The sequence below is a fragment of the Exserohilum turcica genome (assembly GCF_000359705.1).
Source record: "Exserohilum turcica Et28A unplaced genomic scaffold SETTUscaffold_14, whole genome shotgun sequence".
In the NCBI taxonomy this organism is placed as follows: Eukaryota; Fungi; Ascomycota; class Dothideomycetes; order Pleosporales; family Pleosporaceae; genus Exserohilum; species Exserohilum turcicum.
The window spans coordinates 903,167-916,197 of NW_007359959.1; the positions used below are offsets into that span (position 1 = coordinate 903,167).

General features: G+C 52.9%; 5 protein-coding genes across 5 annotated transcripts; 2 read left to right on the forward strand and 3 right to left on the reverse strand.

Annotated features, from left to right (window-relative positions):
• Nucleotides 1–3,415: 3,415 nt before the first annotated feature.
• SETTUDRAFT_176358 (uncharacterized protein) lies at nucleotides 3,416–4,892 on the reverse strand. The gene is made up of 3 exons (XM_008025399.1): nucleotides 4,710–4,892; nucleotides 4,349–4,656; nucleotides 3,416–4,297 (listed from the first exon to the last, which is right to left on the reverse strand). The coding sequence occupies exons 1-3, from the start codon at nucleotides 4,853–4,855 to the stop codon at nucleotides 3,531–3,533; spliced, it is 1,221 nt and encodes a 406-aa protein (XP_008023590.1). The 5' UTR covers nucleotides 4,856–4,892; the 3' UTR covers nucleotides 3,416–3,530.
• A 318-nt stretch (nucleotides 4,893–5,210) lies between these two features.
• On the forward strand, nucleotides 5,211–6,468 carry SETTUDRAFT_105924 (uncharacterized protein; the record flags this gene model as incomplete). The annotated part of the gene is made up of 2 exons (XM_008025400.1): nucleotides 5,211–5,484; nucleotides 5,543–6,468. The coding sequence occupies 2 exons, from the start codon at nucleotides 5,211–5,213 to the stop codon at nucleotides 6,466–6,468; spliced, it is 1,200 nt and encodes a 399-aa protein (XP_008023591.1).
• Nucleotides 6,469–6,823: 355 nt separating this feature from the next.
• Nucleotides 6,824–7,505, reverse strand: SETTUDRAFT_27014 (uncharacterized protein; the record flags this gene model as incomplete). Its single annotated transcript, XM_008025109.1, has 2 exons — nucleotides 6,824–7,057; nucleotides 7,110–7,505. The coding sequence occupies 2 exons, from the start codon at nucleotides 7,503–7,505 to the stop codon at nucleotides 6,824–6,826; spliced, it is 630 nt and encodes a 209-aa protein (XP_008023300.1).
• A 400-nt stretch (nucleotides 7,506–7,905) lies between these two features.
• SETTUDRAFT_176361 (uncharacterized protein) lies at nucleotides 7,906–11,787 on the forward strand (the record flags this gene model as incomplete). The annotated part of the gene is made up of 5 exons (XM_008025401.1): nucleotides 7,906–8,198; nucleotides 8,245–9,709; nucleotides 9,759–9,870; nucleotides 10,138–10,142; nucleotides 10,615–11,787. The coding sequence occupies exons 1-5, from the start codon at nucleotides 7,990–7,992 to the stop codon at nucleotides 11,785–11,787; spliced, it is 2,964 nt and encodes a 987-aa protein (XP_008023592.1). The 5' UTR covers nucleotides 7,906–7,989.
• A 473-nt stretch (nucleotides 11,788–12,260) lies between these two features.
• Nucleotides 12,261–13,031, reverse strand: SETTUDRAFT_27017 (uncharacterized protein; the record flags this gene model as incomplete). Its single annotated transcript, XM_008025110.1, has 2 exons — nucleotides 12,261–12,518; nucleotides 12,645–13,031. The coding sequence occupies 2 exons, from the start codon at nucleotides 13,029–13,031 to the stop codon at nucleotides 12,261–12,263; spliced, it is 645 nt and encodes a 214-aa protein (XP_008023301.1).

Below are 13,031 nucleotides of genomic sequence, written 5' to 3' on the forward strand. Positions count from 1 at the left end.
AAAACTTTTGTGAGGCACCTCCGTATGCACGACGAGACGGATCGCCGCAGATCACACGTCTTGATACACGCGCCGATCAACTAGCGCGTGAAACTACCATGACTATACTTTATTACAGGCATCATTAAAGTCCCCTTGATGACGAACGCCGTCATGGCTATGCATATTTCCTCTGCATCGATGCGCTCGCTCGGTAGATGGGAATATACCGAGCCTATGCAGCCATACTTACTTACACACATGACCGAAAACAAGTAGTACATCAACCTACTTCTCTCGACAATCTCCCTTGTCTTCGGACCAAAACTTTTTGATTTTCCACCGACACAATAAACGCAGTGGTATTAGTAGCGCTACGAACACATGAAATTTTTTTGCAAGAAGGCGAGTAAGTAAAGTAATCATCAACTGAAAAGTTCACGCGGCCATCTACGGTAACTATACTCACTCTGGACGAACGCGCATTCCCCCCTCCGCCCCGTTCAGGATGTGCCCTTGTAAGCTGTAACCATGGCCATCCCATGTTTCAGACTAGATCAGGGATGTTTTTCCAGCAAAAGCGCAAGACCCGGAGTCTCGGGTAATATCAGAGTTTAGGGAGACGGCATGTCGCATTTTACGTATTTGTTTGTCTGTTTTTTTTTTCTCTTCTTCTCTTTCTTTCTTGCTTACTTCTGCGACACTGAACATATTATCGGATGATATGAGGGTACATAAGCATGCTTCGGGACGCGCTGATCGTCGTCGCTTGTTTTGTGTATGACCCCTTGTTGGTTGCGGGGTGGGTAATATGGCGGCGGAGATTATTTTGTGTTTCATGATGGCTGGGAATGAGGGGCGTGGGATAAGTAAGTAAGTATCGCGGGGTACTTGGGGGGAAATAACTGGGCATGATTAAAAGGAAGGAGAAATGTGGCGTTGAAGAGGCGCTGTGAAATCACTGATAGAATCGATAAAGAGGTAGGTAATGTTCCTAAAAGCGCTTCCTGTGCGTATGACCAAGTGGTACCGGCACTTTTTTGCAAACAAACTCACTTTAATTTTTTTGTTGCCACCTGATGCAGGTTGCAGTGCCGCTGAAGGAGTTGCACTCGCCTTGTTTCAGTGTACGGCATTAATTAAATCATATTGGGATGTGGATGATAGATTTAGCGCCTTTACTGCTTAACGTATTCCATCACCGAGCGGGCCACATCACCGAGTGTGCCACTTTTTCTTGGCATCACGAACTTCACGTACGAAAGATAATGCCCCAACAACAGAACGCGATATTAACTCAGCAAGAAGGTAGGCTTACTCTAGCTGTTCAGGCCTATCGTACAGGCCAGTTTAAGAGCATTCGACGCGCTGCAGCAGCCTACAACGTCTATTATCAGCAGATCTCTTGGCGGCTTCAAGGAATCACCTTTCGACCTACAACACAGCCAAATTACTAGAAGCTAACTAAGTCTGAAGAGCAAACTATCGTACGATATATTCTTAACCTAGACTCGCGAGGATTTGCCCCCCGTCTATGTGAAGTAGCAGATATGGCGGAGAAACTACTACGCGAACGAGATGGCGAGCCTTTAGGCAAATGCTAGGCAGAGCAGTTCGTTACTCGTACAGACGAGCTTAGAACAGCCTTTAGTCAAGCAAAGGATCGTCAGAGAACTCAACAAGAGGATCCAGAGATTATTAACGCGTGGTTCAAGCTCGTACAAGAGACGGTTAAGAAGTATGGAGTTCATTCAGACGACATCCATAACTTTGATGAAACTAGCTTTCAGATGGGCATAATTGGCTCAATGAAGGTAGTCACAGGCGCAGAGCGTCGTACGAGGCCTACTCTCACGCAGCCAGGCAATCGCGAGTGGGTTACAGTCATCCAGAGCATCTGCGCTGCGGGATACGCTACCCCGCCATTCATTATCTACAAGGGACGCGTCCACATCTCTGCATGGTACGAAGAAGCGGATATACCGTACGACTAGAAGCTTTCAGTATCAGAGAACGGCTGGACGAACAATGAGCTTGGTCTCGCGTGGTTAAAGCACTTTGACGAGCATACAAAGACGCGTCAGGTGGGGTTATACAGGCTACTCATCCTTGACGGCCATAAGAGCCACCTTAACCAAGAATTTAAGGATTACTGCCTCGTACGAAAGATCCTTACCCTCTGTATGCCTGCTCATTCATCGCACATACTTTAGCCACTTAACGTTGTCTGCTTTTCGCCTCTTAAGCAGAAGTACTCTCAACGCGTACGAGACTTGGCACGCCACCATATCTAGCATATTAATAAGGAGCGCTTCCTTCCAGCCTTTCAAGACGCGTTTTTTAACGTGTTTACGTCCAATAACTACAAGAAGGCCTTTAAGGCAGCAGGGCTAGTCCCTATCAACGCGCAGAGAGTCATTAATCGCCTTGACGTACGCCTTCATACTCCACCACAAGAAGCTTAGCTAGAAATACCCTAGACGTCAAGAACACCAAGTAATTCGCATGAATTTAGGTCACAATTAAAGCTTGTAAGAGAGTCTTTCGTACGATCGCTAACTACTACACAAGAAGGCTTTTTAAAGCTTATTAAAGGGGCTAAGGAGATGCTACATGAGAATGTGCTTATAAAGGCCCGCGTAAGAGAGCTTGAAGAGCAATTAGCAGCAGTAACAAAGCGCCAAAGGCGCAAAAGAAAGCGAATTCAGACAGGTGGGACACTAGACTTTGGTGCAGGGGCATCGCAGGTAGCTAAAAGTAGTTCTGCTGGTCGTACGACATCAAAGAAGGCACGTGGTGAGGGTAGTCAAGAAAGGGCCCTACCAGGTCAACGGCACTGTAGAACCTGTGGGAGGACAGGCCATAACTCTCGTACGTGCCAGAAAGATGTAGAAGAAGATTCTCTTTCAGATACAAGTAAGTCGTACGAAGCATCTATAGCTAGTGTAGAGTAATCTAAGTTTTCGTACATGAAGTTCGTGATGCCAAGAAAAAGTGGCACACTCGGTGATGTGGCCCGCTCGGTGATGGAATACGTTATCTCTACTTTGCCCGCTGCACTAGCGTTGGACTCACCCATAGAACTCAAAAGAAAAAACACGCACATAGAGATAAACATCTCTTGGATAGAATACATCACCCTTAATATGGGAGGTAGAAACTCACCAATGATATGTGTATGTTTCCTCATTCCTGGCTTGATGCAAAATCTTTCCTTCGTCCAGTCTCAAGGTGGACTCAGGCAATCTGGACCATCCCATGGCATGTTAATCAAGAGAGAACACAATAGGTATTTCTGAACGTATGCCATACTCGCAACAATACGGTCAGGTCAGGTAAAAAATACCTCAACCCGTTGTAAACTCGTTAAAGTGGATTAAGCGAATATTTGCAACCTTGGTAATCTGAGCAATACGCAATCTAGACACCAGCAATGCCGCTTCAAACGCTCAATTTACCAAACAAAACTCCGCCCATGCATGGATATCTAGCGCTCAAGAACTTCCTCCCCTACGCCTGGTGGAATGCATTGAACCATGAGGACCATTCTTCTAAGACCCGCCTCGTGGATACTGCTGATGCTCGACATAATTCCATACAAGTCCCGTCAACCTCAAATATCGCCCCTGTTTGGGGTCATAGACGGCTTGCACATTTAGTGTCATGCGGGCCCGCTCGCCGTATATTTCAATCAGACCTATCACCACAAAGGTGCCGCGTGGAGGCTGCAATGTATATGGTTTGAAGGCCTTGCGGAAGTCGGCGCGGAACTGGGCGAGGTCTAGTGTCATCTTCTTGGGATCTGGTAGAACGAAACCCACATTCGCAGGACCATCGACAGGCGCGGTTGAAGGTGAGGCTGCTGGTTGCTGGGTGTCATTTGCGGAGGCTGACAGAGGACTTGGGGCTATGCTTGTAGCCTGCCCGGCAGACGACTGCTGGTTGGTGGATATGCGGTGAAAGAGGTCCTGGACTGTCTCCGTCTTTGGTTCCTGCTCCCAACCCATGTAGACTTTGAAGTTCTTCCACACCTTTCCTGCTTTTTTCGTAGTGTCGTTGTACAAAGCATCCGCAACCTCCTTGGGGTATAGTATTCTGCTCAAGCGTTGGTGGTGCGCATCCTCAACCGGCCGTGTTGCCTTGCGCCATTCGAGGTGCTTAGTCAGCTCAATGCCGGGTCGCTCGTACTCGACGGGTGGGCCGGGAGGGAATCGAAACTCGACCCAAGTTTTGCCTTTTGTTACATCGATTTTGCCAAGGCGAGCGATGTACTGCGGGCTATTGGAGGCATTGTAGCGTATTATGGCTACCAACTCGCCTGCTCTGCTGTTAGCGGCGACGGGCTCTGTTTGGAAGAAGGCGTGCTTACTGCCAATCTTGTTTGCCTTTGCGCGATCGATTGCTATCTTCTTAAAATCTTGCCACTCGGGGTCTGAGCCTTTGTAGAAGGTCCTCTGCCGTGGTCGCGAAAAGCCAGTGGGTAGAAATAGAATTGCGCCTTCGCCGTCATCTTCTTCCTTGCCGTCCTCTGCTGCGGGGCCAACCGCTTCCCATCCGTCCTGTTCGGGATTTGCGGATTGGTTGTCGTCGTCTATCTCTTCAATCTCGACTTCCAAGCCCAGGTACCGGACGAGGCCATAGGTAGCTGCGGCAACAGCGACAGCGCCGACTAATCGTCTGCCCAGTCAGTCAATTAGCATGTGAAGGAACTCGGATGCTCGGCGACTCACGAGTTGCTAAAGAAAGGCCGCCGTATTCGCACTCGCTGAATTGTGACACTGTCGTAGCCCTGGCGAGCGGCTGAGCGCACTATGTGGGCATGCGGTACCCTGTTGAAGAGGGAGAAGTTGCGGCGAAGCACCAGTGGCCTGAACATGGCTGGCGGGCGTTACGAGGGGTTTGGTACGAAAAGCGGAGACATGAAGGCGTTGTAGAGGGTCAAACGATGCGGGCCAAGTTTGGAAAGTCACCAGAAAAAATACGGAGGGGTACAGTGGCTCGCCAGGGTCCTGCAGCGGACGCGGGGAATAGTGGTAGAATAGACAATAGTCAGTGTAGTAGTAGTAGCAGCAGCAGTAGGAGGAGGAGGAGGAGGAGGAGCGGGCCATGGCAAGGGTCGGAGGCGTGGGTGGGCCAGGTTCCGACGTGTGGCAGCGTCTCAGCTTCGCCGCCGACTGCATCATCGCCGCTGCTGCACCAATATCCCCCCAAACCCCAACCCATCCGCCACGATGAAGCTATCCGGGGCGTTTGTCGCCTCATCACTGTCCTGCGCTGTCCTTGCAGCTCGGCCCACCGTCAGCCCAGAGACTGCGCGTCTCATCATTGCCCAGCGCCTGGGCCTGTCGCGATTCCACTCGCTCGAGCATGCCGATGCCGAGACGCTGCAGCACATCAACACGTACGGCGGACGGCGCCAGCCGCTGTTTGGGGCACACGACGACGCCGCCTCCAGGGCCCATCTGCTCATCTGGGCAGAGGACGCGGACCAGAAGGAGCCAACAGGTGGGCATCGACGACGAGCATCGTGGGCCACCACACAGGCTAACCCGACCTCTCGCAGTCATCATCAACGACGCATCAGATCGCACACTTGACTTTGCCATATCCGCCGCGCCGTTGGCCGCTGACAACGAGCGCCTCCTCCGCGACTTTGCAGTCCAGGCCCAGTCGCTGCCAGAGCACCCCGACCCCCAACAACGCACATACAAGTCCAACTTTGAGATAGAAGCTGCGCTGCCGCCAAAGAGCAAGCCCGAGACCCACAATGGCTACCTCAACGTGTGGCGCACCGACAAGAGCAGCAACATGACGCCCGAGGAGCTTGCCCAGGTGCTGACCAAGGTGAATAACAAGGCCCGCGACTCTGGCTTCTCCACGACCATCGTCATGATGCCGCGCTCGGCCTCGTCCAAGTCCAAGCGTGCCGCCAACCCCTGGGGCACCTACGACCTCCCCGCCATGGAGGCGCGTCGCCAAAACCCCGAGGCCGTTCTCTCGTCGCAAGCCGTACCCGCAACCTCCAAGGCCCCCTCCCTCGAGGACTTCCCTGTTGTTACTGAGGCCAACGGCAACAAGAACGCAAAGGGACCCGTGCGCGGCATCCTCCCCGCCTGCTTCAGCTCGATGAGTGCTTGCCAGAGCCAGACGCACAACTGCTCCAGCCACGGCGAGTGCACGCTCCTCCACAAGGGCCGCGGTTCTGGATCTAACCAGGAGACGATCGACTGCTACGGATGTGCCTGCAAACCCACCGTCGAGCACGTCGGCGAAGACAAGGGCATGGAATCGAAGAGGAAGGTGACGTACTGGGGAGGCCCCGCCTGCCAGAAGAAGGACATCTCGGTCCAGTTCTGGCTTTTCGTCGGCAGCGGTGTCATCCTGGCTTTCCTCGTTTCGGCTGGTATTGGCATGCTCTACAGCATGGGCTCCGAGGAGCTGCCTAGCGTCATCGGTGCTGGTGTTAGCGGACCCAGCGCAAGGAAGTAGAGGATGAATGTGCACGAGGGGGAGATATCAGTCGGGACAGGCCGACATGTGGCAAGAGGGCGTAGTGGAGCTGCAAGGGCAGACTCGTCTATATGGTGTACGAAAGCCATTTGTTTGTATGGCAGAGCGTGGTAGCATGTGTATGTACTCTATGGGATAATTGGCGTTTGGTAGCACTGCAGTTAGCATTTGAACAAGTTGATACATGGTATTTGCGCCTATGACGCCGTTGTTGTGCAATCGTATGACAATGCGCCTCTCAAATGCTGGAAAACGCCTTAGTCCCACTACTTGCCTTAGATGCCCAGAAATATACATGAAGGAGCCCCCAAACACAGCATGACATCTCCGGCACTCAGTGCTTTGCCTTCTCCACCATGACGGCATCCTCCTCGCTCTTGGCCTTCTCGTCGTCCAGCTCTTTCATAAACTCGGACTGAATGCCAGCCCGGCGGCTTTCCCACCACGCCTTCTCGGCGGGGGCCTTTGCCTCAATCTCGGCCAGACGCTCGCGGATGTGGTTGTTCTGCGCCATTTCAGAGGCCGACTGGAAGATGGTCTGGCCCCAGTTGGGCGCGAACGCATTGGCCTGGACAATGTCAGTTCACATGCAGGCTCCATAGTCGTCTGCGAAAACTCACCTCGTTGACCACGTCTCTGAGTTCCTCCTCAATCTCCTGCTCTGCGCGCTGGAACCTCTGCCACAGGTCATCGCCCACACTGCCCCTCTGCAACAAGACCTGCAGCGCCTGCTTTGCGTTCCTGATCTGGATAATTCGGTGGATATCCTCCGTGGCGCGGCGCAGCAAGGCAGCCTTCAAGATGCTGTCCGGCACCTTGGGCTCGTCCATGTGCAGCAGAGAGAGGTAGACATTGCGCTGGAGATGGGTGGGGAACCATGGCTCGAGCGATGCGGCGTTGGCAGCCTGCCGCTTCTTGTACAGGTTTGTGAAGACGCCGAAAGAACCAGCAAGGACACCGATGTAGGCGATGGGCACCGTGAGCATCACCCAGTCGACGAGGTCAAAGGGCCACATGTTGGGCGGGTGGTGAGTGCTGGATCAAGGGCAGCCGGATTATTACAAGGGTAGAGGCGTGGGTTGGCTCCGTCGGCCGCGTCGCAAGACAGGAAGCGCTGGCGTAAATGTCCAAAAGGAGCGACGTTGTCCGCAGAAGTGAGGTCCCGCTGGGTGGAAGGGTGAAGGCCAAGTTGCGCCCACGCTGTCCTGACTTATCGATAGAATATCTGGCCAGTTCGCAAACTCGGTAAATGTCCGGGTGGTTTCGCGCTACGACCAGGGTGCGCTAACGTCGTCGCGCGCGTCATTCTGCCGCCTTCGACGCCTTCCCTAGCGACGCTGTCTAATCCACCCATCCATACTCCCGCTGCCTATTGCTGCCTAGCCTCAGCCTCCATCCACTCCTTTCCCGGCCACTGCGACACCTCGCTCTTTTGTCCCTACGACCGTCTGCACCAGCTCCGCCTTCGCATCTCCCCCGCAGGCCTGAGAGTGTCCCGCCATGATACTCCGGTTTGTGAGCAAGGAAGGCCAATTCAGGTTGACGGTACAGCCCGAGGACACTTTTACAGACATCGCCCCCCAGGTCGCCGAGAAGCTCCCCAAGAATGTCCAATTCCAGAGCATCACGGTCAGCAACCGTCCCCAGGGCGGCGATGCCAGGAAGCTCGCCGACCTGAAGGGTGTGAGCTTCAAGCAAGTGGGCCTATCGTAAGTTGCTTGCCCAAGCTCGACATCGCCGCTCACAACTCTGCAGCAACGGCGCACAGCTCTTTCTGTCCTTTGAGGAGCAGTCTGCGCCACCGAATGGCCTTGCTGCAGCTCCGTCAGGCAGCGCAAGACTGAACGGCAAACCCGTCGAAGCCACCGACACAGCCTCTGTGCCCCTCGGCAACCCCACACAATTTATAAAGAACCCATGGGAAGTGGTCAGACAGTCGCCGCTCGACGACCGGCTAGACAGGCAAGATGGAAAGATTCCTCGGAAACGCGATGCTCGCATGTGCTCCCACGGTCCCAAGGGTATGTGCGACTATTGCATGCCGCTGGAGCCTTACTCGCCCGAGTACCTTGCGGAGAAGAAGATCAAGCACCTGTCCTTCCATTCGTACCTGCGCAAGGTCAATTCTGCAAAGAACAGGCCAGAGCTCGGAAGCTCCTATATTCCACCTCTGACCGAACCCTACTACCGCGTCCGACCCGACTGTCCATCGGGACACAAACCGTTCCCAGAGGGCATCTGCACAAAGTGCATGCCCAGTGCCATCTCACTCAAGCCGCAGGAATATCGCATGGTAGACCACGTCGAGTTTGCATCGATACAGGTTGTCGATGATCTCATCAACTTCTGGAGACAGACTGGCTGTCAGCGGCTGGGTTTCCTGTACGGGCGATACGAGGAGTATACCGAGGTGCCACTGGGAACAAAGGCCGTTGTCGAGACCATATACGAGCCGCCACAGATTAACGAAGTAGACGGTATATCGTTAGGTGACTGGAGCAACGAGCAAGAGGTCGATGAAATTGCTGCACAGTGCGGCCTGCAGCGGGTTGGTGTCATTTTCACAGATCTGCTCGATGCAGACAAGGGCGATGGCTCTGTCATCTGCAAGCGACACATGGATTCTTACTACCTATCTTCTCTCGAGGTTTGCTTCGCAGCACGGTATCAGGCCAAGTACCCTCGGCCGTCCAAATGGAGCGACACCGGACGACACGGATCTAACTTTGTAACCTGTGTCATCAGCGGCGATGATCAAGGCCAAATCGGCATCTCGTCTTACCAGGTATCAAACGATGCTGTTGAGATGGTGCGCGCCGATATCATCGAGCCTTCAGCAGATCCAAAAGTCATGCTTGTTCAGTCAGAAGAGGAAAACGAGGCGCTCAACCGCACGCGATATATTCCCGAAGTCTTCTACCGAAAAATCAACGAGCATGGCGCAAACGTGCAAGAGATTGCCAAACCCGACTTTCCAGTTGAATATCTGCTTCTCACACTTACCCACGGTTTCCCCACTCAGCCAAACCCCCTCTTCACTGGAGGCAAATTTCCAATTGAGAACCGTGAGGCTATGGGTGAAATGCCCGAGATTACACATCTTAGCAAAGTTCTCAACGCCAAAGCAAACGGTCTAGCGCTCAACACTGCCAGCGGTCTGAACGCAATCTCGAACTTCCACATGCTGTGTTTCATTCATAACCTGGGCATTCTTTCAAAGGTGCGTCTTCTTCCCGGCGATTTTGACACAGGCTAACCCTGCTATAAAGGACGAAGAATCACTCCTCTTCAAAGTCGCATCAACGCACGATACCTCAGAAGGCTCAGCGCTCCAACATACCGGAGGCTGGGCAACTCTTCTAACCATCCTCAAAGAAAGTGGTGAGCGCCCCCCGAAACGTTCTTATCAGTCTCCATCTCCCTCTCAATCAGCCAGTAGGGGGGCTGCAGCACCTCTTCCCCTCGAGCACCAGCGTACAATGCGACAGCCCTCCTATGGCTCAGACTCCGATTCAGTACAGTTGGCTAAGCGTGTCAAGGGGGTTAGGCTGAATGGGAAGTAGGCTAGATACTGCTAGTCTGGCTCCTGAGGCGTGACCCTTAACACCATAGGTACATATCTCGACCGATGATGAATGCGCGACACAGCTCAGGTTACGATGGCGTATGACTGGTGCATGGGATGGGCTCAACGCAAGCGAAGCGCGCATTGTTAGGAAAACGTCGCATAATAAATAGCAAACCCTGATGTTTGGCTTCGAACCAGACTATCTAAAAGTCTCCTGATTCCTTCCCAATGCCGTGACATTTGACGTGTAGTGGCGATGACATGATTGGCTAGCACCGCACGGTCGGCAATAACGTGGTTTCGCGAATTCGCGTCGACGCGTCGCACTTTAGCCCTCCATCTTCGCGCAACTTCAACGCAACCCCAACAAACGACAATGGCCGACTTCTTCAACATCAAGGCCCGGCAACAGGCCGCTGCGCAGGCCAGCTCATCCAAGGCACCCACAACAAAGCAAGAGCCAAATCGTCTGCAGCCATGGGTCGAGAAATAGTACATCTCCCACGTACCAAGCGGCTTGGACGTTCAATGTTAACAACGATTGTAGCCGACCCAAGACGCTGTCCGAAGTCACAGCCCAAGACAATACCATCCAAGTTCTTTCCCGAACAATGCAATCCTCCAACCTACCGCACATGTTATTCTACGGCCCCCCAGGCACAGGAAAAACCTCGACTATCCTCGCTCTCGCCAAGGAGCTCTACGGCCCAGAACTCATGAAGACGCGCGTACTCGAATTGAACGCCTCCGACGAACGTGGTATCAGCATTGTACGACAGAAAGTCAAGGACTTTGCCAGACAACAGCTTAGTGTTGCGCCGACATACAATGTCATGGTGGAGGACAAGAGCGGGGCGGGAGAGGGCAAGATGGTGCGGTATAGGGACAAGTACCCTTGCCCGCCATTCAAGATTATTATTCTGGATGAGGCAGACAGCATGACGCAGGATGCGCAATCAGCACTGAGGCGGACCATGGAGACCTACAGCCGAATGACCAGGTTCTGTCTCGTATGCAATTACGTCACCAGAATCATTGACCCTTTGGCGTCGCGATGTTCCAAATTCCGCTTCAAGAGCCTGGACCAGGGAAACGCCGTCAAGCGCGTCAGCGACATTGCTGCTCTGGAGAACGTATGCCTCGAGGAGGGTGTGGCTGAAGACCTGGTACGAGTCGCAGACGGCGATCTACGAAAAGCAATCACATTCTTACAGTCGGCTGCCAGACTCGTAGGCGCCATACAAAGTCAAGTTGGAGGGAAAAGGGGCAAGAAGCGTGCCTTGGCCCAAGACGAAGACGATGAAAAAAAGAGAAAGAAGCCTACCCTGGTCCAAGACGGAGACGAAGGGGAGATTTATGCTGCTGCTTCTGCCACCACAACGCCCACGGTATCCCTTCCCACCATTGCGGAAATCGCAGGCGTCCTTCACCCAGCAACGCTTTCTGCATTTTCCGAGGCTCTCTTCCCCAAATCCGCGAGTGCAAAGTCAATACGCTATAATGAGATTGCAAAGGTCGTTGAGAAGATGATTGCGGAGGGATGGAGTGCGTCGCAGACGCTCGGCCAGTTGTACGAGCAGATCATGTTTGACGAGCGGATCGAGGATGTAAAGAAGGTGCGGCTAGCGGCTGTGTTCAGCGAGACAGACAAGCGGCTGGTAGATGGTGGAGATGAGCATTTAGCGGTGCTGGATTTGGGTGTCAGAGTTGCTGGTGTGCTTTGTATGTAGGGGATGAATAAGACACACAAGGGCATGTCAAGAGTAAAGGAGATGAAGGAAGATAGCTTTCATGAGCTAGAGAGATCACTGTTTTGATAGGTAGCGTCGAAAGGATTGTGCAAGGGGTACTCTAACTTTATCATGGCTTCATTGCTGCAAGTAAGGAGTGAAGGGGGTATATATATATCTCGAAATACATAATATGAACACGGCTTGCATGCCTCGTGGGCTTCCCTTTCTCCATGTTCTTGGCCTGCAAAATACATAACCTTTGCCTCTCATCACATCGTGTCATAACAAAAAAGAAATCCCATATTAGACGCAGAAAACAGAACAAAAAAGACTTGTCTGTGATCAAATGTCGTCTCGTCATACATACAATTAGGGGGTTGAAAAAGAAAGGCTAGAAGTGCAAAAGAGAGAGAGAGAGAGAGAGAGAGGGACCTATAGCCGTTAGCTAGTTAGTTGGTCTCGTCTCTCGTCTAACCAAGCACACTAAACGCCGTGGCAACAGCAATCCACGCTACGAAAACCGCCAGCACCGGCGTTTGCACCAAGGTCCTTGAACCATTGGATGAGGGCACCGATGGCCTTGCAGTAGCAGCAGATGACGTTGCTGAAGTGCGGGACGTTGTGCGTACGGTACTGCTGCTGCTGCTATTTCTGGCGGCAGTAGTGCTGGTAAGTGAAGGAGAGAGAGACGGTGGTGTAGTAGCTGATGAGCTTTGAGAAGCGGATGACTGCGACCATGTCGTTAGTACCGTGATGCTATGGTAGAAATATCTGAAACGAAGAGTCCGCTTGTGTGGCTGTGTATGGAAACAAGGACGTTCATTTCTTTTTTTGGGGGCGGCTTTTGCACGTACTGTTGTAGCATCTACAGCGGTAGATGTCCCGCTCTGTTCACTGGTAATCGTCGTACTACTGCTGCTGCTACCACCACTGCTGCTGATCTCGCCCTGCGATACCGCAGCAGCCTGGACCACTGGGTAGAATTTAGGCAGCAATTGCTTGACGTCTTGAGGTAGGCTTTGGTACCATGCGGGATCCGAGGTGCCGGTTGGGAAGGGCGGGTTAGGGCCGCTGGGCATGGCGTTCTTGAGGACTCGGAGGACGGAGAATTGTGCGGGGTCCATGGTCGCGGGGTCCAAGTCGCGGTTTATGAGTATGGCGGCGTTGTTGTTGTTTTTGGGCAGTTGGAGCCTTGAGGTCATGGCGCTGGTTGCGAGGAGGAAGATGGCTGGGAGCTTCAT

Excerpts from the sequence above, each read along its gene's own strand:
- SETTUDRAFT_176358 (XM_008025399.1), bottom strand. The coding sequence starts at position 4,855 with ATGTTCAGGCCACTGGTGCTTCGCCGCAACTTCTCCCTCTTCAACAGG. Across the intron at positions 4,657-4,709 it reads CGGCCTTTCTTTAGCAACTC|ACGATTAGTCGGCGCTGTCG; the intron begins GTGAGTCGCCGA and ends CTGACTGGGCAG. Across the intron at positions 4,298-4,348 it reads AAAGGCAAACAAGATTGGCA|GCGAGTTGGTAGCCATAATA; the intron begins GTAAGCACGCCT and ends ACAGCAGAGCAG.